Genomic DNA, 24,699 nt, shown 5'->3' on the forward strand with positions numbered 1-24,699 from the left:
GATCACATAAATGTGTAAAAAATTTATCATCATGAGTGCATAGGTCAGTCTACTAATGACTTTATATATATGTGGGTTTTTTTGTTTTTTTTTTACATCTTTGCGATTAACTCCCATGACCCATTATTCATTGGGGCTAAAATTGGTAACTGTTCAAGATATAAATGCCCTACTATGTCGTCCCTTCTTGAAGGTCTCAGAGTCAAGTGTGGCATAGTGGTTAAAGCTACAGCCTCAGCCTGAGGTTGTGAGTTTAAACCTATTCTGCTCCTTGTGACCCTGGGCAAGTCACTTAATCTCCCCATTGCCCCAGGTAGATTAGATAGATCGTGAGCCCCACTGGAACAAAGAGGGAAAAATGCTTAAGTATCTGAATAAATTCATGTAAACTGTTCTGAGCTCTCCTGGGAGAATGGTATAGAAAAATGAATAAATGAAATAAAATATCATTCACGTAAGTTAAGGTATATCCAGGAAAAGGGGTTAACCAGAGTCCTACAATGTTCTAGAACAGTATCTCTCAAACATTTTTTTTAGCTCCAGCACATTAAATTGAGAAAATGTTTTTCACGGCACATTATAATTGAAATTATAAAATTGCAAAACCAACAAAAAATAAAATTTGAGAGTTATTTAAAGATCTTTAAGCTATGTATTGGTAATTGTAACAACAGTGAAACTAAAGTAGATAGAATTGCTATTCAATGCAATGGATATGCTTGTTTTTTGAGTGCAAATTAAACACAGCTCAATAGTCGACAAGCAAACAGGCATTTTCATCATCCACCATCTGCAGTCATTCTCTCTTTTTTCAATTTAATTTCTGTCAGAGCTGAAAATCCAAGTTTGCAAAAGATAAGATCCAAACGGTAACAAGGCCTTGATTGCTTGATTGCATAAAAAACAAAACTAAAATTACTTGCAGTTAGTTTTCAAGGACCAATCATGTCAAAGAATTATGCTTGTCTACGTGGTTGTATGCTTACGCAAACAGACGCTCATAAAATTGATAGACTCTTGTATATGAAACGTACATTTCATCTTTTCTAGTGTATACTTATGAAGGAAATTTTTAAAAATAGTCAAATTCTGGAATCTCTCGTGGCACACCCGGAATCTCTTTGGGGCACATCACTGTGCCATTGGGCACAGTTTGAGAGACACTGTTCTAGAAACTGAGCCTAGTCCTATATTAGTAAGTGTAATTCTAGTTAAGTTAATATTTTCCACACTAGTACTAGGGGGCTTACAATGAAACTACTAAGATAAGTAGTAAATTTTAAAACAAGCTGGAGAAAATATTTCTTTACTGAAGTGTAACTAAAAACTCTGGAATTCATTGCCAGAGAATATGGTAAAAGCAGTTAGCTTAGGCTTTAAAAAGGGTTATGGATCATTTCCTAAAAGTCCATAAGCCATTATTAAGATGGACTTTGTGAAAATCCACTGCTTTTTGTTAGGATAAGCAGCATTAAGGGCTCCTTTTACAAAGCTGCACTAGCGGTTTATCGCGCATAATAGCGCGCGCTAAACCGCTAGCCGCTACCTCCTCTTGAGCAGGTGGTAGTTTTTCGGCTAGTGCGTGATTAAAAGTCACGCACGCTAAAGCTGCTAACGCGGCTTCGTAAAAGGAGCACTAAATCTATTTTACTGTTTTGAGATCTTGCACTTGTGACCTGGATTGGCCACTGTTGGAAACAGGATACTGGACTTGTTGAATCCATCAGTCTATCTGTGTATGGCAACGTTTAATGGTTAAACTCTTTATCCCAGGACAAGCAGGCAGCATATTCTTAACGCATGGGTGACGTCACCGACGGAGCCCCGGTACGGACACTTTTACTAGAAAGTTCTAGTTGGCCGCACCACGCATGCGCGAGTGCCTTCCCGCCCGACGGAGGAGTGCGTGGTCCCCAGTTTCTTTGTTTCCGCGGAGCAAAGAAGACGCATGTGTTTTCAACGGCCGTTGAAAAACAAATTTTTGCCTTCCCGCTCGCGTATTTTCTCACTTTTTCTATTTTTCTTCTTCGGATTCCCTTTATTTTTGCTTTCAAAAAAAAAAAAAAACTTGTCGAGTTTTCCTTATTTTTTCAGGCCGGCCCCAGCGGGGCCTGTTGCCACCAAACAGGCCTCCGGATTCGATTTTGCGGAGGCCGTGTTTCCCTTCATGCCCCCTCAACCGGGCTTTAAAAAGTGCCAGCGGTGTGCACGCCCGATCTCTCTCACCGACCCGCACAATTGGTGCCTCCAGTGCTTGGGTCCAGAGCATCGGGCTGACACCTGCACCCGCTGTGCTACGCTTAAAAAGCGCACTTTAAAAAATAGGCAGATCCAACAAAATATTTTGTTCGGTACCGGATCTGCCATGGAACCTGCCACGACGTCGACGGCGCCTCCAAAGTTGGCACCGACTACGTCGACACCACCGGATCCTTCTTCGGGGTCGCTGGGTCCAGGTAAGCCGGCTAAGAAGCCTTCCACTTCTCTGGAACTCCCTCCTGCCACGGTCGCGACGCCGACCCTTCTGGCACCGCACCGACCCCGTAAACGCTCCCCTCCGATATCGGTGAGTGCCGCGTCATCGGCCTCCTCATCGCCGGAGCGTAGAGCGGCACCTATGGTACCGAAGAAGAAAAAAGCGGTACCGGTGCCCCCCCCTGAATGACCGCATCGCGGCCATACTCCAATCCCAATTACAGGAGCAGCTGCAGCAACAACTACAACAACTGTTGCCGGCGTTGATGGCCCCGCACCTTCCGGTACAGGACCAGTCCAAGCCTCGCACTGTCCCATCGGTGTCGACCCCCTCGGTACCGATTAATACCTCCATGCCGGTACTCTTGGCTGAACCGCCTACAGTGCATGCCCGTGCCGCTGCCGACCCCGGTCCCAGGAACGACATCGGTCTTCCTCACCCGGTACCGCCTCGGTGCGCTCAGGCAAATCTCTCTCAAAGACCCGCCATACCGAGCCTTCCACACCGACGTCCAGACGTGCACACCCCGACGTTAGGGACCCGGACTTATGGGAGGACTCCCCGCACGGTACCGAAGAGGACGCTTCGTCGACCGACGAAGAACCCTCCATGGCCGACACCGTTTCCAAACCGGAACAGTCCTCTTTCTCTAAATTCCTTAGGGAGATGTCAGCAGCTCTTTCTATCCCATTAGAGTCCGACTCTAAAAAGTCTCAGGCTTTCCTCGATGCCCTAGACTTTGAGCAACCTCCCAAGGAATTTTTGAAGTTGCCCGTCCACGATATCTTACGGGAAACTTTTTATAAAAACTGGGAGACTCCCCTCACTGTTCCCGGGGCCCCTCGCAAACTGGATAGCTTGTACCGGGTCATTCCAATCCCAGGGTTTGACAAGCCTCAATTGCCCCATGAATCTCTCCTGGTGGAGTCCACCTTGAAAAAATCTCAGGGTTCCAGTGTATATGCTTCCACCCCTCCTGGCAGAGAGGGAAAAACTATGGATAAATTTGGTAAGCGCCTTTTCCAAAATGCAATGTTAGCAAATAGAGCAAACAATTACACCTTCCACTTCTCCTTCTACATGAAGCATCTGGTGCAACAACTCTCCTCCTTACAAAAATATCTTCCGGAACTTAAGGTCCCCCTCTTCCAGCAGCATATTTCCAGCCTCCTCCAACTCAGGAAGTTCATGGTTCGCTCCATTTATGACTCGTTTGAGCTGACCTCTCGAGCATCTGCCATGGCTGTTGCTATGCGCCGTTTGGCCTGGCTGAGAGTCTCTGACCTTGACATTAACCACCAAGACCGCCTGGCTAACGCACCTTGTCTGGGTGACGAACTCTTCGGGGAGTCCCTAGACTCGACAACCCAGAAGCTCTCAGCACACGAGACCAGGTGGGACACTCTGGTCAAATCTAAAAAGAAGACTCCACCTGCTCGCCCCTACAGACAACAGTCTTCCTACCAGCGCAGGTTCTCGGCCAGACCTCTCAACCCGCCTCAGCAACAGTCTCGCCGTCCTCGTCACCAGCATCAGTCTCAGGCTCGATCGCAGTCTCATCAGCCTGCCAAGCCTCTTCCTCCATCAAAACCATCTTAACCCTTTTGACTCCTTTCTCCAGGGCATAGCCAGTCTCCCACCGTCGCTACCTCTTCCTCAGCCTATCGGAGGACGTCTTCAGCTCTTCCTCAGCCGTTGGGAGGTCATCACTTCGGACCAGTGGGTCCTCAACATCATTCGCCACGGCTACTCTCTCAACTTCCAGACTCTTCCACCAGACAATCCTCCCATCGAGTCTGCTTCTCACTCCTCCCAATCCCTCCTCCTCCTGAGGGAGGTCCAATCCCTCCTTCTTCTCAATGCCATCGAAGAGGTACCTTCGGACCAAAGGGGTCAGGGATTTTACTCCTGCTACTTCCTGGTTCCCAAGAAAACAGGAGACCTCCGTCCCATCCTCGATCTCAGGGATCTCAACAAGTGTCTGGTCAAGGAGAAGTTCAGAATGCTCTCCCTTGCCACGCTTTACCCTCTTCTCTCTCTACGTTCCCTAGACCTTAAGGAGGCCCACACTCACATCCCAATCAATCTGACTTCACGTCGCTACCTCCGATTTCAGATACAACACCGTCACTATCAGTACAAAGTGCTCCCCTTTGGCCTCGCATCATCGCCCAGGGTGTTCACGAAGTGCCTTATTGTGGTGGCGGCCTTCCTCAGGTCTCACAACCTCCAGGTGTTCCCCTACTTGGACGATTGGTTGGTGAAAGCACCTACGTCTCCACTTGTGCTACAAGCCACTCATCACACCATCTCTTTCCTCCATCTCCTGGGGTTCGAGATCAACTACCCCAAGTCGTATCTGCTTCCCTCACAGCGACTTCAGTTCATTGGAGCAGTTCTCGACACCACTCTGATGAGGGCGTTTCTCCCCTCCGACCGACAACGGACCCTGCTCCACCTCTGTCATCAGGTGCTCCTTCATCACTCCATCCCAGCCCGGCAGATGATGGTCCTCCTGGGCCACATGGCCTCGACGGTCCATGTGCTTCCTCTGGCGCGACTCCACCTCCGGACGCCTCAATGGACTCTTGCCAAACAATGGTCGCAAACCTCGGATCCTCTTTCTCATCCCATCTCTGTGACATCATCTCTTCAGCAATCTCTTCAATGGTGGTTGAACTCCTCAAATCTTTCCAGGGGTCTACTCTTTCATTTACCCCCTCACTCCATGACCATAACCACAGATGCCTCCCCCTATGCGTGGGGAGCTCACCTGGGAGATCTTCGCACCCAGGGACTCTGGACCCCTCAGGAGCGTCAACATCACATCAATTTCCTGGAACTCAGAGCCATGTTCTATGCTCTCAAGGCCTTCCAGCACCTTCTCTACCCTCAGGTTCTTCTCCTGTGCACAGACAACCAAGTCGCCATGTACTATATAAACAAGCAAGGCGGCACCGGATCCCCCCTCCTCTGTCAGGAGGCCATCCGCATCTGGACCTGGGCCACGGCCCACAGTCTCTTCCTCAAGGCTGTCTATATCCAGGGCGAACAGAACTCCCTGGCCGACAATCTCAGCTGCATCCTTCAACCTCACGAGTGGACTCTGGATCCTACCACACTCCGCTCCATCTTTGCTCGGTGGAGCACTCCTCAGGTGGACCTCTTTGCAGCTCCTCACAACCATCAGCTGCCCCAGTTCTGTTCCAGACTCTTCTCTCCTCATCGTCTGGCCCCGGATGCATTCCTGCTCGACTGGACGGATCGGTTCCTCTATGCCTTTCCTCCCCTGCCTCTGATGTTGCGGACGTTATCCAAACTCCGCAGGGACAGAGCCACCATGATTCTCATCGCTCCTCGGTGGCCTCGTCAACACTGGTTCTCCCTCCTGCTCCAGCTCAGCTCCAGGGAGCCCATTCCTCTCCCTGTGTTTCCTACTCTACTTACGCAGCAGCATCAGTCTCTACTACATCCCAATCTGTCCTCGCTCCACCTGACAGCTTGGTTTCTCTCGGGCTGACCTGTCCAGAGAATCTGTCTCAGCCTGTCCGTCGTATTTTGGATGCCTCTAGGAAACCGGCCACCCTCCAATGTTACCATCAGAAGTGGACCCGGTTCTCCTCTTGGTGTCTACTACATCATCACGATCCCACTTCATTGGCGGTGGAAACTGTACTGGACTATTTGCTCTCTCTCTCCGATGCTGGCCTCAAGTCTACCTCAATTAGAGTCCACCTCAGTGCCATCACTGCGTTTCATGAGCCTATCCTCGGAAAACCTCTTACGGCTCATCCCCTGGTTTCCCGGTTCATGAGAGGCCTCTTCAATGTCAAACCACCTCTGAAGCCTCCTCCAGTCTTCTGGGACCTGAATGTGGTTTTATCAGCCCTCATGAAACCTTCGTTTGAGCCTCTTGCCACAACTTCACTCAAATTTCTTACATGGAAGGTGCTTTTCCTCATTGCCATCACCTCTGCCAGGAGGGTTAGTGAGCTGCATGCACTGGTTGCCGACCCACCTTTCACTGTTTTTCACCATGACAAGGTGGTTCTGCGTACCCATCCTAAATTCCTTCCCAAGGTGGTCTCGGAATTTCATCTCAACCAGTCCATTGTGTTGCCTGTGTTTTTCCCTAAGCCCCATTCTCATCCTAGGGAACAGGCATTGCACACGCTGGACTGTAAGCGTGCCCTTGCTTACTACCTTGACCGTACCAGGGCTCACCGCTCGTCTCCTCAGCTCTTTTTGTCCTTCGACCCTAACCGTCTGGGTCGCCCTGTCTCTAAATGGACGCTTTCCAACTGGCTTGCTGCCTGCATTGCGTTCTGTTATGCTCGGGCCGGTCTCTCACTGGAAGGTGCTGTCACGGCCCACAGGGTCAGAGCTATGGCTGCTTCGGTGGCTTTCTTCCGTTCCACGCCCATCGAGGAAATTTGCAAGGCTGCCACTTGGTCCTCAGTCCACACGTTCACTACTCACTACTGTCTGGATACCTTCTCCAGACGGGATGGGCACTTCGGCCAATCGGTGTTACACAATTTATTTTCCTAATGGCCAACCATCCCTCCTCCCTCTCTGTTAGCTTGGAGGTCACCCATGCGTTAAGAATATGCTGCCTGCTTTTCCTGGGATAAAGCACAGTTACTTACCGTAACAGGTGTTATCCAGGGACAGCAGGCAGATATTCTTACGTCCCACCCACCTCCCCGGGTTGGCTTCTTAGCTGGCTTATCTTAACTGGGGACCACGCACTCCTCCGTCGGGCGGGAAGGCACTCGCGCATGCGCGGTGCGGCCAACTAGAACTTTCTAGTAAAAGTGTCCGTACCGGGGCTCCGTCGGTGATGTCACCCATGCGTTAAGAATATCTGCCTGCTGTCCCTGGATAACACCTGTTACGGTAAGTAACTGTGCTTTCTCCTCCTCAAATGTTGTTGTTGGACCCTGTTTGTGCATGGGAAGCACCATTGCCCATTGTTTTGTTTATTGGATCATATATGTGCTAGAAAGTGTTGAAGGCACTTTCTGATGCTGTTCTCGGAGTGAAATCAAAACTAATTAGGTTTTTAGTGCAATAGGTGTGTCATTCTAGATGGATGGGTAATCTTCCCATGATCATGAAACATGGAGAAGGAATTCATTCCAGCTTTTGAATCCCTTCTCCACTAGAGGGCTCCATTTTTCCTTCCGCACATGAGCTGGAAGGAGTTCTTTTGATCTGCTCTGTATATTTATTTCTTTTTTTCCAGTCTTTTTCATGGTTTTTTTGACAGCTTTTGGTGCTCAGAGCTCCCCTCATCAAGGATCCAGCTTTCCCTGCTTGGAGGAGAAGCAGACTGAGGTCTGCAGCTGACAGGCCAGTCCCTCTGTAGTACCTGTTGGCCAGCCTGCAGACACTTTTGAGCTGCTTAGGTCTGTTCCCCTCATAGCATTGCTCGCTTACTGGGTCGCAGGGGCTTGAGCACTTGCTGTCTGGCATCTGTATGGAAGTAGTCATTGCTACTCTGCTTAGAGCCCAAAAGCTCTAAGGTACGGGAGACATTTCAGCTCTTGTGCAGCATAGAAAAATTAGAGCCGGATAATGTCCCCAGCTCGTCCATATATGTATTCCTATAGGAGGGCCTTGACAAGGGAATGGCAGTGGCGTCCGTTAGAAAGCTTGGTACTGAAAATGAAACCAAGAATTTGTACTGATTTGCAAAAGTGGGTGACAACAGAGAGGAGCAGGGCTGTGTGGGTTGGGAAATACAATAGCCTCACATTGGCAGGGTTAAGGAAGATGCAATGTTCTTTTTGCAGGTAGATACCATATGAAGGCAGGCGTTATGAGGAGAGATGTCAAAGGAGGAGAATTAGTTTGAACAGAATTTGCACATTGTTGGATGGAGGAAGAGAAAGTAAGGGAAATATTGAACTGTGGAGGGAGAGAGAGAGTCAAAGGTGTTGAACAGCAAGGGGAAAAGTGAAGAGAGATGCTGGACCACATTGGCAAGCAGAGAAGAAATGTTAGACCACTGGAGAAGGAATAGGAAGGTGTTGGGTGAATGCTGGGTTGTGGAGGAGGGAGAAGCGAGGGAAATTTAGAAGAGACACTGGGACCAAAATGATTGGAAAATAAAACAATAAGATGACAAAGGTAGAAAAAAGCATTTTGCATTTATTAATTGAAATACATCAGTTTTGGGAGATGCTCATCTGTGATGTACAAGCAGAAATGCATCAGTACTGTTTACCTCCTTGTTTTTTCTATAGTAAGTACTGCTCAGTGCTCACTGAGTAATATAACTGAAAATTGAACTATGACTGTGAGCAGCTCTGACTTACAGGATTTCTGAAGCAGACATGTATGATATATCTGTATGTATCTGAATCAGGATCTTGATTCACTTGCATAATTAGATCTGATTTTCAGGAAAGCCAATCTACATTTGTGACTGGTGTTTGTCATCGGTAGATTAGAGAATACAACTTGCATGTCAGCAGTATCTTGCTGTATTCAAAAGGATTTGTTTCAGGTATTGTTTGTCAGGAACTAGGAAAAGACTGTCAACTGCATTTGTCTTGGTCTATTAGTCTACTTAAGAACTTTTGGTGATATGATCTTTAACTCTGTTCCTTTGCTCTTTTACAGAAGTACTGTGGGGTCGCTATTAGCAAATAAGGTACAGTTTATTGATGCAATTTGTCTTTTTATAGGTATTGTGTTACTAACTAAAGTACTTCTTACTGCTGGTGATAGAGCTGAAAAATTATGTAAATGTTTTATATCTGATTTCTATTCCGCCAACTACCTTAACAGTTCAGGGTGGATTGCGGTATATAAACTGTTGTTATTATTATTATTATTACAGTAAACGAAGAGGTGTGACCGAATTGACTGAGAATCACAACAAAAGAAACAATAAATATCAATAGAACATCTACAAGATCAAAATTGGTTTACTCGGAACACAATCTGATAAATCTAGTTTACAAAAGAAGAATGCTTTCAGCATTTTCTTAAATCTTAGGCAATGATTACTAGATCTTACTACAAAAAGCAGTGCAATCCAAACATTAGCCATCAAATAAGGAATGAATAGCGAAAATTGCCTGATTGATTTTAGTTTGTCCCCAGAAACCATAATAAAAACTGATTGTGTTTCATATCTTGCATTAGAATTATGAAGTAATATGTTAAAATCTATCATATATGCAGGAGCTAATATTTTAAAAACAGTAATACAAAATTTAAACTGTACCCTAACTTTGATGGGTAACCAGTATAATTCATAATAACTTTTAACTGATTCATACCTATATGATCAAAAAATCAGCCTGAGCGCAAATTGCACAGAATACAGCAATTGATGAATCAAAGCTTTACAGCATACTACCAACGAGATGTTGCAATAATCAAATATGGCCAGGATGAGTGAGTGAACAAGAATTCTAAATGTATTGGTAGAGAAACATTTCCTTATAGCCTTCAATTTTCTGAGAGTATGGAAATATTTCTTCACTATCAGATCATCATGATATTTCATCACCACCATATCTAGTTCTATGCCTATTATCTTGGGAGTTCAAATCCAAAGGGAATACATTTCCATCAATGTTCATTTCTTGAACATAACTGTGAGTCTGTATTGGGGCCTAACCATAGAAACTTGATTTTCTCTTTGTCAAATGGTAAACCAAGATCCAATTCTTAGTATATTTAAATACAGTCCCTAATCTGTTCCAGGGTTACTAGCCAGGTTTGAGATAAAGACAGAATGCACTAGAAAGCAGGGCTGTGGAGTCGGTAGATAAATGTTCCGACTCCTCAGTTTTTTGTACTTCAGACTCCGACTCCAGGTATCCGAAATTTCCTCCGACTCCACAGCACTGGTTAATTTTCAGATCGTTAAAATGGAATGTCAAGTTGAGAGAAATGAGCATTTTCGACACCACCTTCTTTTTGCTTTTAATCAAGGTTCTAAGGCCGCAGAAGCTGCTCGCAACATTTGTGCTGTGTACATAGTGGGTGCTATAGCTGAAAGAATCGCTCGTGGTTGGTATGCCAAGTTCAAAAATGGAGTCGGTAGATAAATGTTCCGACTTCGACACCAACTCCAGGTACCCGAAATTTCCTCGACTCCGACTCCAACTCCACAGCCCTGCTAGAATGAGTTGAATGTAGCATGCAGGACCAGATGAAGGCATGAGCCAGGTGAGGCAGTGGCTCAGGGTGCCAAAGCCAAAGCTTGAAGGCACCAAAATCCTGCCTCACTGGCTCAATCTTCACAGCGCTGGCAGCATCTTTTTGTTCTCACCATTGTACTACTGTTTGCACGAATACCAATTCTGTCACAGTTTTAAATATGAGAACAGGTTCTTGGGACAGTGTAGGTGGCCAAACATGGAAGAGAGCAAGGTGCAATGATCTCACTACTATAAAGAGCAGGTAGAGCCAATGAGGAGTGGGCATGGCATCAATGCTGGCGAAGGGAGGATGAGGGGTCAGAACAGTAGTTGGCTTAGGATGACAGTATTCATAGAATGAGACTTTTCATATGTTCTGAGTCTGCATGTTGGGTCTGGGCCCTGATCTGCATTACCTTTACAGTTCTCTTCAGAATAACAGCGGCTAATTATACTGACTTAGTATGGTTTTAGAAATGGGTAGTTACATATTAGGAGCCTAGGTTGAGAAACAATTATTTCAGTAGGACAGCTGCCGAATAAAATGATGACCAAGGTAGACTTGTCTAGTTTCCCCCTTCTCTTTTTAGTTTGTGTGATCACACTCATTTAAAAGGGCGCTGTGGTGGTCCTGGCTTGCCCTGCAATGTTCTGCATTTCAGTGGATCTAGAGCTAGTTCTTTATCCTTGATTTCTGGAAGTGAACATACCAGGGTGTCAAGCCACTCTGTATGACCTCTTCACATTCTTCCCACTGCACCACTCTCTGGCCTCCCTCTCTTTCCTTCTACTCTGCTGTCTTGTGAGCATGTTTATAGTTTTAAAATATACTGGGACCTGCTTGGATGAAACAAATAACTGTACTTTATGTTCAGAGTTTTATTATGTTGGCAATTTGACAAAACACCTGGTTTCTTGCAGAAGTGCAGGGATAGATTCTAAAGCAGCTTATATTATTTCATTTGCTTGATATACCACATATGTCAAGGACTGGCCCCTAAGCAGTTAACATGAAACAAATTAGTTACCAGGAGAGAAGAGGAAGGGAAAAGAAAAGGGGAATTCAGAAGTTAGCAGAGTATGTAAGGCTGAAAAGGTGTGTATTCAGAGTGGTTTTAAACTTAGAATAAGAGGGTTCAAGCTGGAGGTGAGTAGGCAGGGTATTCAAAGGCTTAGGACTACCATAACTCATTGCGATGGCAGATGTGGTGTCAAGGCGAAAAGCAGAGGAAGGAGGAAGCAAGAGAAAGACCAGCAGTGCGGGACAAAGCAAATAGGATGAAGAGGTGGGACACATAGTCCAGTGCTGAGGGGAGGTGAGACTTGAGGATGAGAAAAGTTTGAACTGGATACAGGCAGAGGGGTAACCAATGCTCCAGGTGTAGAAGTGGAGTAACCTGATCAAAAGGTTTAGAGTAAGTGAAGAGCAGTAGATTAGACCAATTGCAGTCATTTGAGAGAATAGAGGGATAAGCCTCTATTCTCAATGAATTGTAGTAGTTGAGATGGATAATTAAGTTAAGAAATTTTGCAACAGTTTACAAAATGCTTTATCTGCAGCAAATTTGTATAGTCTCTTTCCCCTCACCTAGATTTAGCTGCACAAGAAATAGTGGGATTCCTGCTTCCCCACCACAACACGGCTTTCTGCAAGCTTGAGGTGCATTGTTCCAGAAGTTTGGGTTGGTCTTGAGGTTTGAAATATTATTACCAGTCCAAACTTCCAAAATTGTCAAGCTTCCAAGGGCCAGAAAAAAAGCACTTGGTGGGCTGTATTCTGGTCTGCAGGCCATAGGTTGAACAAGCCTGATCTAAACCAATAAACCCAATCCATGTGGCCAAACGGCATATAGGAATATCTCAGACTGCTCTGATCAAAGGAACAGTTCTATTTTTAACACAATTATTGTACAACTACTCTTTTCTAGCTAGGATGGAGGTTTTATGATGCAGATGATTATCATTCTGATGGGAACAAAACAAAAATGGCAAAAGGAATACCACTCACTGACCAGGTAGCTTCAGTTATCATAAATGTTGTAAGCTGCATGAATTGAACTGAAATGTTGACTTTCAATGTGTGTATAGCCATTACTGTACTGATGTAATGCTGATATAATGACGGCATATAGAGTTAAAAAAAAGTGTGGGATGAGCACAGAGGATCTCTAAATGGAAAATAATGGTATATATTGAAAAACTAAGGCCAGTACTGTGCAGACTTGCATGACTTGTGTCCGTATATGGCCATTTGGTTGAGGATGGGCTGGGATGGTTTAGATGGGCTTGAGTGAGTTTTGACGGAGACTTCAGTAGATGTAACCTAAGCACAGTACTGGGCAGAGCTTTGGGTTTCTGGCCCAGAAAAGTTAGGAAAAAAGGACAATTTAAATTAAATCAGTAATTTAAAGAGATTGTATGGTTGGGCAGACTGGATGAACCATTCGGGTCTTTATCTGCCGTCATTTACTTTGTTACTATGTAACCAATGAACTTCCACAGAGACTTCTGGCAATCCTATCTCTAGGTATCCTTTAATAATCTCTTCCTATGTGCTTTTATCCCCAGTAATGAAGATCCTTATGGAAGTGAGCAAATCTGGATGTAATTGCCTTATTAAATTTCCTCCAGCTCCTACTATAGGTGCAATTATAAAACAGAGAATCATTTAGACCGTAATAGTCTGGACTCATGTACAGGAATATGAAAGCACCTAATGTGTCCCTGAGATTTTACAATTGCTGCCTTATATGATGAATAATGCCAATGTGAGATTATTAATACAATTTTTAGAAATATGGTAAGCAGGTTACAAAAATATACTAATGATTCTGTTGCAAAGACATAGGATTCTGTACTGTAGCTGCTCCTTCTTCTTAATTGTGAACTTTGCAGAACTTTCCAACTCCTCCCCTTTAGCACTAGAGAACAGCTCCCCCTTCAGTTTTTCTTTCTGAAAGCAAACTTAGAAGGTGTGTTCTGATCTCTGCTTTCTTTTCTTATTTTCGGGTATTTTTGCTGTCTGTTTTCTATTTTCCTGCATGGCTTCAGTGCTCGGAGGTCCTCTTTTTAATCTTACTCTGTCAGGGACAAGGTTCTGAGTACCTGTGGAGCCAGCCTGTGTGTCCCCTGGGAGCTTCCTCACCTGATTTTATCAGAGGCTTGAGTGCAGGCTGTGATGACCCTGTGTAACAACCCTTGGGTATCAGGGAGCCAGCTGTGAATTTTCTCCCTTCATGTTGTGTGGATTTGGAGGAGTTCCTGGTTGGGGTCTGCCTGACTGGCAGCCAGAAGATCTCCAGTGGTGGACTTATTCCTGGAACTTTCTGAGGCAGATATCCTTTCCCTGCAGGCAGGCTGCTGCAAACTGATGGGCCAATACAAAGCAACAGGAGATTCTACCTTATCAAGGCAGATACTCAAAGAAAACAGAGAAGGCAACCAGGTGGTGCTCAATATCTTTATTCCATGAAGACTCGACACGTACATGTTTCGGCCCGAAGGCCTGCCTCAGGAGTCTTAATGCTTTGATCAATACAGTTTATGTTGACTGTTCTATCTTATAAATTATAATGATTGAGCCATTCACTAGAATCTGGATTAATCTCCATATCGTGGACAAATTTTTTAGTGATCATTACATTACATTAATGGCTTATATTCCGCCTGTACCTTGCAGTTCTAAGCGGATTACATCAAAAAGATAACTGGACATTTCCAGGAAGAGAAATACAATTAAAGACGTTGGACCTAGTACAACAAAAAGATAGCTGGACTTTTCCAGTAAGAGGAATACAATTATCCGATTGATGTGTTCGGTGATGCTGAAGGATGCGCAGGATCTTAAGGTGGATGTAGTCTTTAAAAGATAGTTTGAAGCGCTGGCTTTAGGTATCAAAGCGGCAGTAGTTGCCTCCTTCTGGTTGGTCATTTCATCAGCTGAATAGCATCGCATCTCAGCCTAGTGATCCTAGCTCTGGATTGGCCTCGTCTTCCATGGTATGCAGATCTCGTGTGGCTTCAGCGGGACCGGAAGCAAAAGCTCCCGCTTCTGTACGACCTTCTTAGTCAGGGTCCGGTGCCCATGGAGACTCCACAGTGCTTTGGTCTTTTGGCATGGCTTTTGAGTACTCAGCCTTGATAGAGCGTGATAATTCTGCTTTGGTCGTTTTGATGTTTTTGAGGTCTAAGAAAACCTCTACTTTAGCTTCTTATGCCATTGGCTGGAAAGTTTCCAACAATAGAGCCTGAGCAGGCTCCCTTTCTGGTGGTTGTTTTTTCTTCCAGTGGGCTTGGATATGGTTTTAGCTGTAGCCTCCCTTAAAGTTGAGTTAGCAGGCTTTTTGTGCTTCTGAGCACATAAGGGTTCCAGTTTGCTTACTGCTTATCCCGATGTGACTAGGTTTCTGCATGGGGTGTTTCACTTGCTACCTCCCTTGCGTCTTTCTTTCCCTACATGGCATCTTAATTGGCTTGCTACCTCCCTTGCGTCTTTCTTTCCCTACATGGCATCTTAACTTTGTTCTACAGGGCCTTGTGAAAGCCTCATTTGAGCCACTGAAGGATGCTTCTCTTCTGGATCTGACGATCAAGTCTGACTTTCTGGTTACCATTGTCTCAGCACGGTGTGCTTCGGAGCTTCAGACTCTTTCATGCAGTGAACCCTTTCTACAGATCACAGAAGCGGGGGTGGTTCCCCATACAAAACCTTCTTTTCTATCAAAGGTGGTTTCCAAATTCCATGTCACCCAGCAAGTTGGTTTAGCACTGATTCTGTGAAGTGAAATGCAGGCAAAGGGTCAGATCTTCCACAAACTGGATGTCAGGAGAGTTTTGCTTCACTATTTGGAGAAGACTGATTGCTTTTGGCTGTCTGATCATCTCTCTGTCCTGACTATTCTGTCTCAGCCAGGTGGGCCGGCTTCTAAGACCTCAATCGCCTGTTGGATTTGTATGGCCATTTCTGCGACTTAAATCGCCCGTGATAGGCGATCACTGGTTTCTCTTCTGGCCTACTCAACTAGATGTTTGCTGCCTCGTGGGCAGAGTCTCGAGTGATTCAGCCAGATGAAATTTGCAGGGTGGCTACTTAGTCCTTTCTTTATAACTGTACCCAGTTTTACTGAGTGGATGTGGCAGCTCACTCTGATGCCGTTCTTGGTATCTCGGTGTTGTGGGCAGGCTCTTCTGCGCCTCCCTAGATGTTTCCATTGCTTTGGTATGTCACCTAGAGCAGTGTTTTTCAACTTTTTGACACCTATGGACCGGCGGAAATAAAATAATTATTTTGTGTACCGGCATCAGCAGTTGAAGAACACTGAGCTAAGTTGTGGGCCAGACCCCGCCCATCTCCACCCAATCTGTGCCCTAGACCCCGCCCCCATAATAGTACTAACTATAATACCATTTTTTCCATTCATTTTTCATATATATATACACACAATATAATCGTATTTACATTACATTAGTGATTTCTATTCCGCCAATGCCTTGCGGTTCAAGGCGGATAACATCAAAGTTATCAAGAATTACATTAAAAGTTTGTAGGAACGGCATAAGCAATGTCATAATATTTACTTAGGAAGTACCAAAGAATTGTCGAGATCTTAAGGGGATAAATGTTGGGTAATAAAAATTACCAAAGAGAAGTCAAGATCTTAAGGTGCTAAATATTGGATAAATTAGAAGCATTTTAGACTTCGTTGGGTAGTTAGAAGCACATTAGAGAGTATTAAGGGTATAGAGAGGGTTGGGTAGGGACTGGTTGGGCTAGATGGGTTTTATGTATTTTTTGAAGAGCATGGTTTTAATATCTTTCTTGAAGGTTTTGTAGTTTGTGGTCGATGATAACAGAGTGGTGATTTGTCTGTCCAGTTTAGCTGCTTTGGAGGCTATTAGGTTGTCATATAGTTTTTTTTCGTTTGACATTTTTGGATGATGGGTGTGTGAATAGTGAGTGGGTTCTCCTGTGCCTAGTTGAAGAGGATTGAGTTAGTCAGTTATTCCAGTAGATTGGACTTTCTCCGTTAATAGCTTTGAAAAGTAGGCAGTAAAATTTGAGTGTTCTCTTGCTTGTATTGGAAGCCAGTGTGAGTCATGGTACGCCTCTGTGATATGGTCATATTTTTTTAGTGAGTAGACGAGTCACGGGGCTGTATTTTGTATTGTTTGTAATTGTTTTATCATGGTCGCTGGGCATGGGAGGTATAGTATGTTGCAGTGGTCTATTAGTCCAAGGATAAGAGATTGTACCAAAAGTAGGAATTGCTTCCTGTCGAAGAATTTTCAGATTTGTCTTAGATTTCTCATGGTCACGAACGATGCTTTTATTACTTTGTTGATTTGTGGTTGCATGGTACAGCCTCTGTCAATTAATACTCCCAGAACCACATAATGTTTAACCAATTAATACTCCCAGAACCACATAATGGTTAACCACAAAATTAAATTACACAAAGCACACTGTATGCTTCTCAATATTCATTCCTACCAGAACAAAGATAACCCCACGCAAATAAGGGACCAAAACTAAAAGTACTAATATATATACAAACAAACCCTAAGATGGAAGACTCTGCATGCAGTACAACATCAGAGGAAAAGAAACAAATGCATTTCTTCCTGAACAGACAGCCGATGTAAATCAATCACTAAATTAAAAAAATAAAATAATTCCCCCTACCGATGTTGTCTCTCTTCCTCCATGCTGTGCCTTGCCTTCTGGCCTGGCCCATGGTGTTATCTTCGGGCTGGCTCCCTCTTCCTCAGTGCTACAGTGCACAAAGCCGTGGGCAGCGGCTCCTCACGCATCCTATGCCTCATCTGGAAGCTTTCCCTCTGACGTTGTGACATCAGAGAGAAGGCTTCCGGTTCAGGCACAGGAGCCTTTGCCCACGGCTTTGTGCACTGCAGCACTAAGAAAGAGGGAGCCGGCCCGAAGACAACACTGCATCGATTGCACCGTGGACCATTGGCTGAAGAGCACTGTCTGGGCCTGATGCATGTGCTGGACCTGTGGATCGGCAGGAAATTTCTGTGGACCGGCGGTTGAAGAACACTGACCTAGAGTATGAAATTCGGAAAGGACATAACAAAATGGAAGATTAGGTTTTTATCTAATACTAGCTGATGCCTCGGCGTTGCACGGGTATTTAATTATAGCAATAACACTGTAAATGGATTCAAATAAAGATACTTTATAGTGGTGAATGAAATTATTTTTTTACAGCTTTATAAAAAGTACAATATTCAAATTATAATGTGAAATATTTGACAAAATGAATACAATACAACTAACACAAAACTTGATTATAAACAACATTTTTAGTTTCACCTCCAGGAGCAAGAACATATAAATTCTTGGGTGAACCCACCCTTGAGCAAGCAACATAGAGTTGACCATGGGAAAAACAGGGGGATCTTAAATCCACTCCACAGTATGTAATAGTCTGTCCCTGTGATTTGTTGATTGTGATAGAGAATGCAAGTATCACTGGAATTTGCAATCTCTTAAACTGAAAAGGAAGATGTGTTGCAAGTTTCGTTAAAATCGGGCAAGCCGTGTTTGTGTTGGCAGCTTTTAACAATTTTTCCATTGACATGAATGGATGAAATCAGATTTTCTGTTTGTAGCTCCGCCCATGTGTGCAGGTGGGCCGCGAGACCCCCAGAACATATCACCCAGGTAGTGAGGGATCTGCATACCAAGTTTAGTTCAAATCGGGCAAGCCGTTTTTGCGTTGGCAGCTTTTTACATTTTTGCCATTGACATGAATGGGTGAAATCTGATTTTCTGTTTGTAGCTCCGCCCATGTGTGCAGGAGGGCCACGAGACCCCAGAACATATCACCCCAGGTAGTGAGGGATGTGCATACCAAGTTTCGTTCAAATCGGGCAAGCCGTTTTTGCGTTGGCAGCTTTTCACATTTTTGTCATTGACATGAATGGGTGAAATCTGATTTTCAGTTTGTAGCTCCGCCCATGTGTGCAGGTGGGCTGCGAGACCCCCAGAACATATCACCCCAGGTAGTGAGGGATCTGCATACCAAGTTTCGTTAAAATCGGGCAAGCCGTTTTTGCGTTGGCAGCTTTTTACATTTTTTCCATTGACATGAATGGGTGAAATCTGATTTTCTGTGTGTAGCTCCGCCCACGTGTGCAGGTGGGCCGCGAGACCCCCAGAACATATCACCCCAGGTAGTGAGGGATCTGCATACCAAGTTTCGTTCAAATCGGTCAAGCCGTTTTTGCGTGATCGCGGCACATACACACACACATACATACACACATACATACCTCCGATTTTATATATATATATATAGATAATAAAGCCCTAAGAGCGCATGCGCAATCCCACCTGCATGCTCCCGTTTTCCGTGCGCTGTAGGGCACTGCAGGTAGGAGTGCGCATGCATGAGAATCCCTCGAGGCGGATGTCGGCTGTTGGCGGCTGAAGGCCGTGGCGGAAGATGGCTTCACCTGTCTGAATCCTTGAGGGGCAGAGGTGACTTAATTAGTTTCAGGGGAAAATTAAGGGGCTGGAGGCATGTGTGCTGCTTAATTATGTGAGGGAAGAGAATCTACTCTTCCCTTCCAACATGTTTTAGGGCCATGAGGAGCAGTTTTAGGAAGTGTGTGGAAGTGCACCTAGACCTTGGATAAAGGATGAATCAGAAAGTAATGTTGGTAGAGGGTGTGAAAGGGGGAAAGGGAAAGATGGAAACAGTAGGACCACTGCTGCTTTGGGACACTGAGGAAGGAAAGGTTAGTACGTCAGGACTGCTGCTGCCACCTCGGGTAAGTAAAGGCCCTGTCAGGAGGGCCAAAAGGGTACAAAGGAAATGGTGAAAGGTGAGGTGGTGAGATTGGGATCAGTGGGAGGCAGGGTCCGGGCATGATAGAGGCGGGGCATGGGTGGGGTCAGAGTCACGGTCAGGGTATAGGGGCTTTTCTAGCACCCGTTACTGTAATGAATGTAACGGGCTAAAACACTAGTTTTCAATAATCTTTTTTCTGTTAGTCCCTGTAGGATTTCATAGCATAGTAACATATAAGACCCGCCCTCTCTGTGCAAACTCCATTGTTTTGGAATCGCCTGCATTTCTTTCTGCCTCGGTTATTCTCCTTACAGCACAGGTGTCAAAGTCGGTCCTCGAGGGCCAGAATCTAGTCGGGTTTTCAGGATTTCCCCAATGAATCTGCATGAGATCTATTTGCATGCACTGCTTTCAATGCATATTCATTGGGGAAATCCAGAAAACCCGACTGGATTCCGGCCCTTGAGGAGGGACTTTGACACCCCTGCCTTACAGGCTTCAAGATCTTCCAGCAAGTGGACAGATCCTGGGGTAGTTTGCTCTTCTGTGAGTATGCATCTTGCATGTGGGTGCTTGTTGTACACACTAAGTTAATTCTACATTGTTCCTCAATGTCTTTCCTTTTTTTTCTTTATTGCAATTTTTACATAATTTTACAAGAGATCTCTTGTTCAGGCAAAACAGGTAGAAAATATTACAGGAAATTCAGAATATTTATCTCATAAAGCAAAACAGCTCAAATCTTTCTTAGACCACAATATAGAGGAGAGCACAACAGAGTGAAGAGCAACACAAATAAAGCACATTGTCAATGCCATTTCTGTGTTGCTTTTTACCTGTTTATTACTTGTTTTTATATTTTGCAGAGCTGATCTTAAAAGAAATTGTTTGTTTGTTGCCGGGGAAGTTCTCCCTTGCCCCCTTATTTGTCATGGATTGGTTTCGGTATGGTTGCTTGGCTTTAGGACTGAACTGTAGGGGGCTCTTAATTCACTCTTTAAGGAGGGAGGAGCACAAGCTCAGAAAAGTGTTTGGATTTCTGCAACTCCCGGATTGCAGGAAGGGATTGAACACCTGAGTATGGAATCCTACAGGGACTAACAGAAAGAAGATTATTGAAGGTAAAAACCTAATCTTCCATTACAGCAGGGGTAGGGAACTCCGGTCCTCGAGAGCCGTATTCCAGTCAGGTTTTCATTATTTCCCCAATGAATATGCATTGAAAGCAGTGCATGCAAATAGATCTCATGCATATTCATTGGGGAAATCCTGAAAACCCAACTAGAATATGGCTCTCGAGGACCGGAGTTCCCTACCCCTACATTACAGGCAGATATGCTGACATTTGCTCTGGAGTTGCATAAAGAAAATGGATGCTCCTGGCAGAAGCAGATCTTCCTATAAGTCAATTTACAGTCTGCTAGGTATGAATTTCATGACATACCAATGAACTTTTTTAATGTTATAAATAAGACAAATAAATTTTGACTCAGGGCATTACCATTAAAAAAGACCGTTTTGAAGGATATAGCTTTCCAACTTTAATGTATCTAATTTTTAGTTTTCCTTCATAGGACAGAATCCCATGGCTTGGTGAATTGCATAAAATAATAAGGTAAACAATTATTTGACTTTATAAATCAGTTGTTACATTAAGATTTAATTAGAAATGGTTAACCTAATGAAGGATGGGATATACTATCATAAATCAGAATGTAGAAATTGGCCACTGCTGGCTGCAACTGCCCTGAAAAAGTCCCTGCTGTGGCTGTCTGCCTTTGTATCCAGAGAGGTAGTGGCTGCTTTCTCTCCTCTTCTGTTTGGATTGGGAGCATGGTGCAGTTATGGGAAGAGTGATGCTGGAGTAGCTCCCAAAAGTGCCTTTTGAGTCCATTCTAGTGTACAAGACTTGCTATCCTTCCTCAGAGCTACAACAGCACCACAAAAAGTACAATGAGTTTGAGTTTGTATGTTTTAGAGGGAGCAGGATTTGGCAGCCTTTGAGTGCATCCAAAAGCTCAAAAGGCACCATATCAACTTTTTCTTTGAATTCCTCTCCAGGCCTCCAGACATATACATGGCTACAAGAGGAAAAAGAGGCTTTGATGCTGGACCAAGAGGTGGAGGGAAAAGAAGAGAAGGGGGAGATGCACCAGAGGAGGGGGAGAGAGAAGCAGGAGATGGCTGTACTAGAGAGGAGGGGAAGAGAAGGGACATGAGAGCTGCTGGACCTGAAAAGAGGATTAAAAGAGAAGGGGAAAGATGCTGGACTGGAGGAGGAGGAAGTGCGATTGAATTTTTAGGTAGATGCATTAAGGATGAGAGCATGAGAACTTGATATTGGGGAGGGTTTAATCTGAAAAGTGGAAAAAAAATACATGTTAGAATACTGAAAGTGAAAGATCAGTGTAAGAGTGGAGGAAAAAGACTAGAGAAAAGAAATGGCAAATGTATAGGAAACCCAGGAAAGTGAAGTAAAGACAGGAAAGCAGAAACCAGGGAACGGGATGTAATCGGTAAAATAGAATCACCAGATGACAAAGTTGGAACAGGAACATATTTTTCAATATAGTGATTGGAACATGTTGGTTTTGGGAATTTACATCTGTTATTTTTATATTTTGCATGGTAGAGGAGGAAAGCCATTTCTGGTTTTCTGGTGGAACAATTTTCCTGTCCAGCTGCGTAATTTGGGCTCTTTCCAATTATTTCAAAAATATCTGAAAAGTTGGCTATTTCAAAAATGTAAATTTCGCTGCTCTCTGTACAATCACTAATTCTTATTATATTTTCCTTTCTTTAAATGTTTTATAAACCGTGCCGAGCTCTATCTTTATAGAGAAGATGCGGTATATAAGCTTAAGGTTTAGTTTAGTAACACTACTTGCATAATCTACTTTCTAGATTTGTTCCGTAAGCTTCTGAAGACCTGGCTCTTCTCCAAAACGTAACCTCATCCCCTCCCTAGTATTATCACACCTAACCTCTCTTCTTACCTACTTCTATAAATCTATTGGAGTTCCGTTCCTTCCCTAACCATGTAAACCGTGTCGAGCTCCACCTGTGGAGATGTTGCGGTATATAAACCCAAGATTTAGTTTAGTTTAGTTTAGACTACATATTTCTAGTTTCCAGTGCAATAGGGATGGTATGCTGAACCAAGGGTCTTGCATCCACTCCTGTGAGTCTGCTGCAGGAGATACTGATCACTGTTTTTTCAGTACCTCCTCCTTCTCCCTGCTCCCTGTTGTCCCCAGACAGTTATTTCTTCTGCAAACGAGCCTTCAGGAGCAACTTTCATCTGTCTTCTATTTTGTTTTTTGTTGGATTTTGCATTCCTTGTCAGCTCTGGTGATTGCCTATCCTGCGTGAGAGTTGCTGCAGACTTCAGTAACCTGCGGGGTCCTGTTGGAACTGTAGAGCTCAGGGGATTCCCCTGCTGCTTTCTCACTCCTTTGACTCGATCAGGAGTGCAGCGCAGGCTGTTCAGGCACCAATTGCATTTCCTCAGAGAGCACACTGTGTCGGCTGCATTTTCCTCCCCCCTTTTCACAACAATTGAATCCTGATCCCGAGGGTTGAGGCTCAGTCCGGCTGTGGCCCACCTGAAGAGTCAGCTTTCCTGGTGGCAGAGGTGTTCTCCTTATTCCAGCTATGGCTGTGGCAGGCTGCAGTGTCTGGTCTGTGAGTAGAGCTGTCAACCTACAGGGCAGTTGGGGAGGGGGGTGTCTGAAATTGTGGTTTTTGAAGGTTTTATTTGATGTAGCCTTGTTCCCCTATCCCAGAAATCCTAAAATTGCTGAGTTTTTTTGGTCCTCCTGTGGAGTTAAAGCTGTTTATTCAGCAGGAAATCCTGCCGGTGGCCATCTTGGATTCTTGAATTCTAAGTTTTCAAACTTCTTCAAAAAGCCTCATTTTTTATTCTGACCACCAGGGATAGAGACCTCATGCTCCACTGACATGAATTCATGCAGGTTTGTGCTGGATGGGCACCAGAAGAGCACCCTTGCGCCGTGTGTTCCACTGTGCATGCTGGGGAGGCGGGAACCAAGGGTTTATCCTCTGAACACCTTATTAATGCTGCCAAACGACTGTTGGGACGAATCGGGGAAGATTTTACCTTCTTGGGGTCCCATGATGTGGCGCCAGTACCTAATAAAGGTTCTGATGGCCCCAAAGCGAAAAGAAAGCGCTCTAACCCTCCTTTTGAACGGGGTTCTCGGTCCTCTGTCCTGAGTAGTGAATTTGTTCTGGCAAGCCTATGTCAGTGGCGTTGACGTTGCAGCGCCTTCTGGGTCATCTGGAGAGCACCTACCTGTGCAGCCTCCCTGAATTCCAGTATCTGCTTTTCTACAGAGGCCTGTGTCTCCCCCGGACATAGACAGCTGGTCCTGAAGGAGATGCCTTGATCAGAGATTATGCAAAGATGGCCGAAGTGGATCAGAGTCCAAGTGATGCTGCTGCAGACCAGGGCAAGGACCTCTCAGTTCGCAGACTGTTCAAGGCTGCTGCTCCTGACGGATCTGCTTATTGAGTCTCTGAAGGAGCTCCAAATTGATCCTCCTCAGCCTACTTCCCACTGTTCTTTGTTTAGTGGGATCCATTCTTAGCCTACCGCTTTTCTTTGGCACCCAGATATGAAAGTCTTGATTTCTGAGCACTGGGAGAACCCGAAGGGCTCTCTTAAAGTGGCAAAAGCAATGTCCAAGCTATATCGTATGGATCAGGAATTCCAGCAAATGTTTACTATGTTGACTCTCTGGTGGCTCAAGTGACCAAGTGCACATCCCTTTCTAGTGAGGGGGCGTGATACGTAAGGATCAACAGGATCGCTGACTGAACAAGTTGCTCAAGAGGCAGTTTGAGGCCTTGTCTCTGGCAGTGAGGTCTGCTAAAGGCAGCCTTCTTTGTGGCTCGAGCGTGCCGTTCTAGATTGCGTAATCCAGGCAGTGCGTCTTCTGATCCTCCTTCCCAGCTGTTGCTGGTGGGAATGGACTATGTGGCTGATGTCTTGTTTGATCTACTGGGAGTAGTGGGCAAGGTCTCAGCTTATTCAGAGTCTGCTTGCAGAATCTTGTGGATCAGACATTGGGCTGGGGATTCCACACCCAAAGCCATACTCAACAGACTTCCTTTTCAGGGTCTAATACACCCAAACCAAAATCAATCAACAGAGGAATATGCCGCACTGTGACTCGGATGCAAAATCTTAGTATTCAAAACCAAGTTGTTCCTAAGAAGC

At 44.8% G+C, this 24,699-nt stretch overlaps 1 protein-coding gene across 10 annotated transcripts in view; it reads left to right on the plus strand.

Annotated features, from left to right (window-relative positions):
- The window catches only part of IDNK (IDNK gluconokinase), a 48,256-nt gene that overhangs the window by 17,485 nt on the left and 6,072 nt on the right, over positions 1 to 24,699 (plus strand). For 4 of the 10 annotated variants that reach the window (XM_033927506.1, XM_033927525.1, XM_033927532.1 and 1 more), the window contains exons 2-4: positions 9,107 to 9,137; positions 12,570 to 12,656; positions 21,037 to 21,072. In XM_033927506.1, coding sequence (XP_033783397.1) covers positions 12,586 to 12,656; positions 21,037 to 21,072 — 107 coding nt within the window. In that variant the 5' untranslated portion in view covers positions 9,107 to 9,137; positions 12,570 to 12,585. Of the gene's footprint in view, positions 1 to 9,106; positions 9,138 to 10,511; positions 10,576 to 12,569; positions 12,657 to 21,031; positions 21,073 to 24,699 lie in introns of those variants that run through there. The other 6 variants (XM_033927465.1, XM_033927471.1, XM_033927478.1 and 3 more) reach the window with 5 other exon arrangements.

This window comes from Geotrypetes seraphini, chromosome 1, assembly GCF_902459505.1.
Source record: "Geotrypetes seraphini chromosome 1, aGeoSer1.1, whole genome shotgun sequence".
NCBI lineage: Eukaryota > Metazoa > Chordata > Amphibia > Gymnophiona > Dermophiidae > Geotrypetes > Geotrypetes seraphini.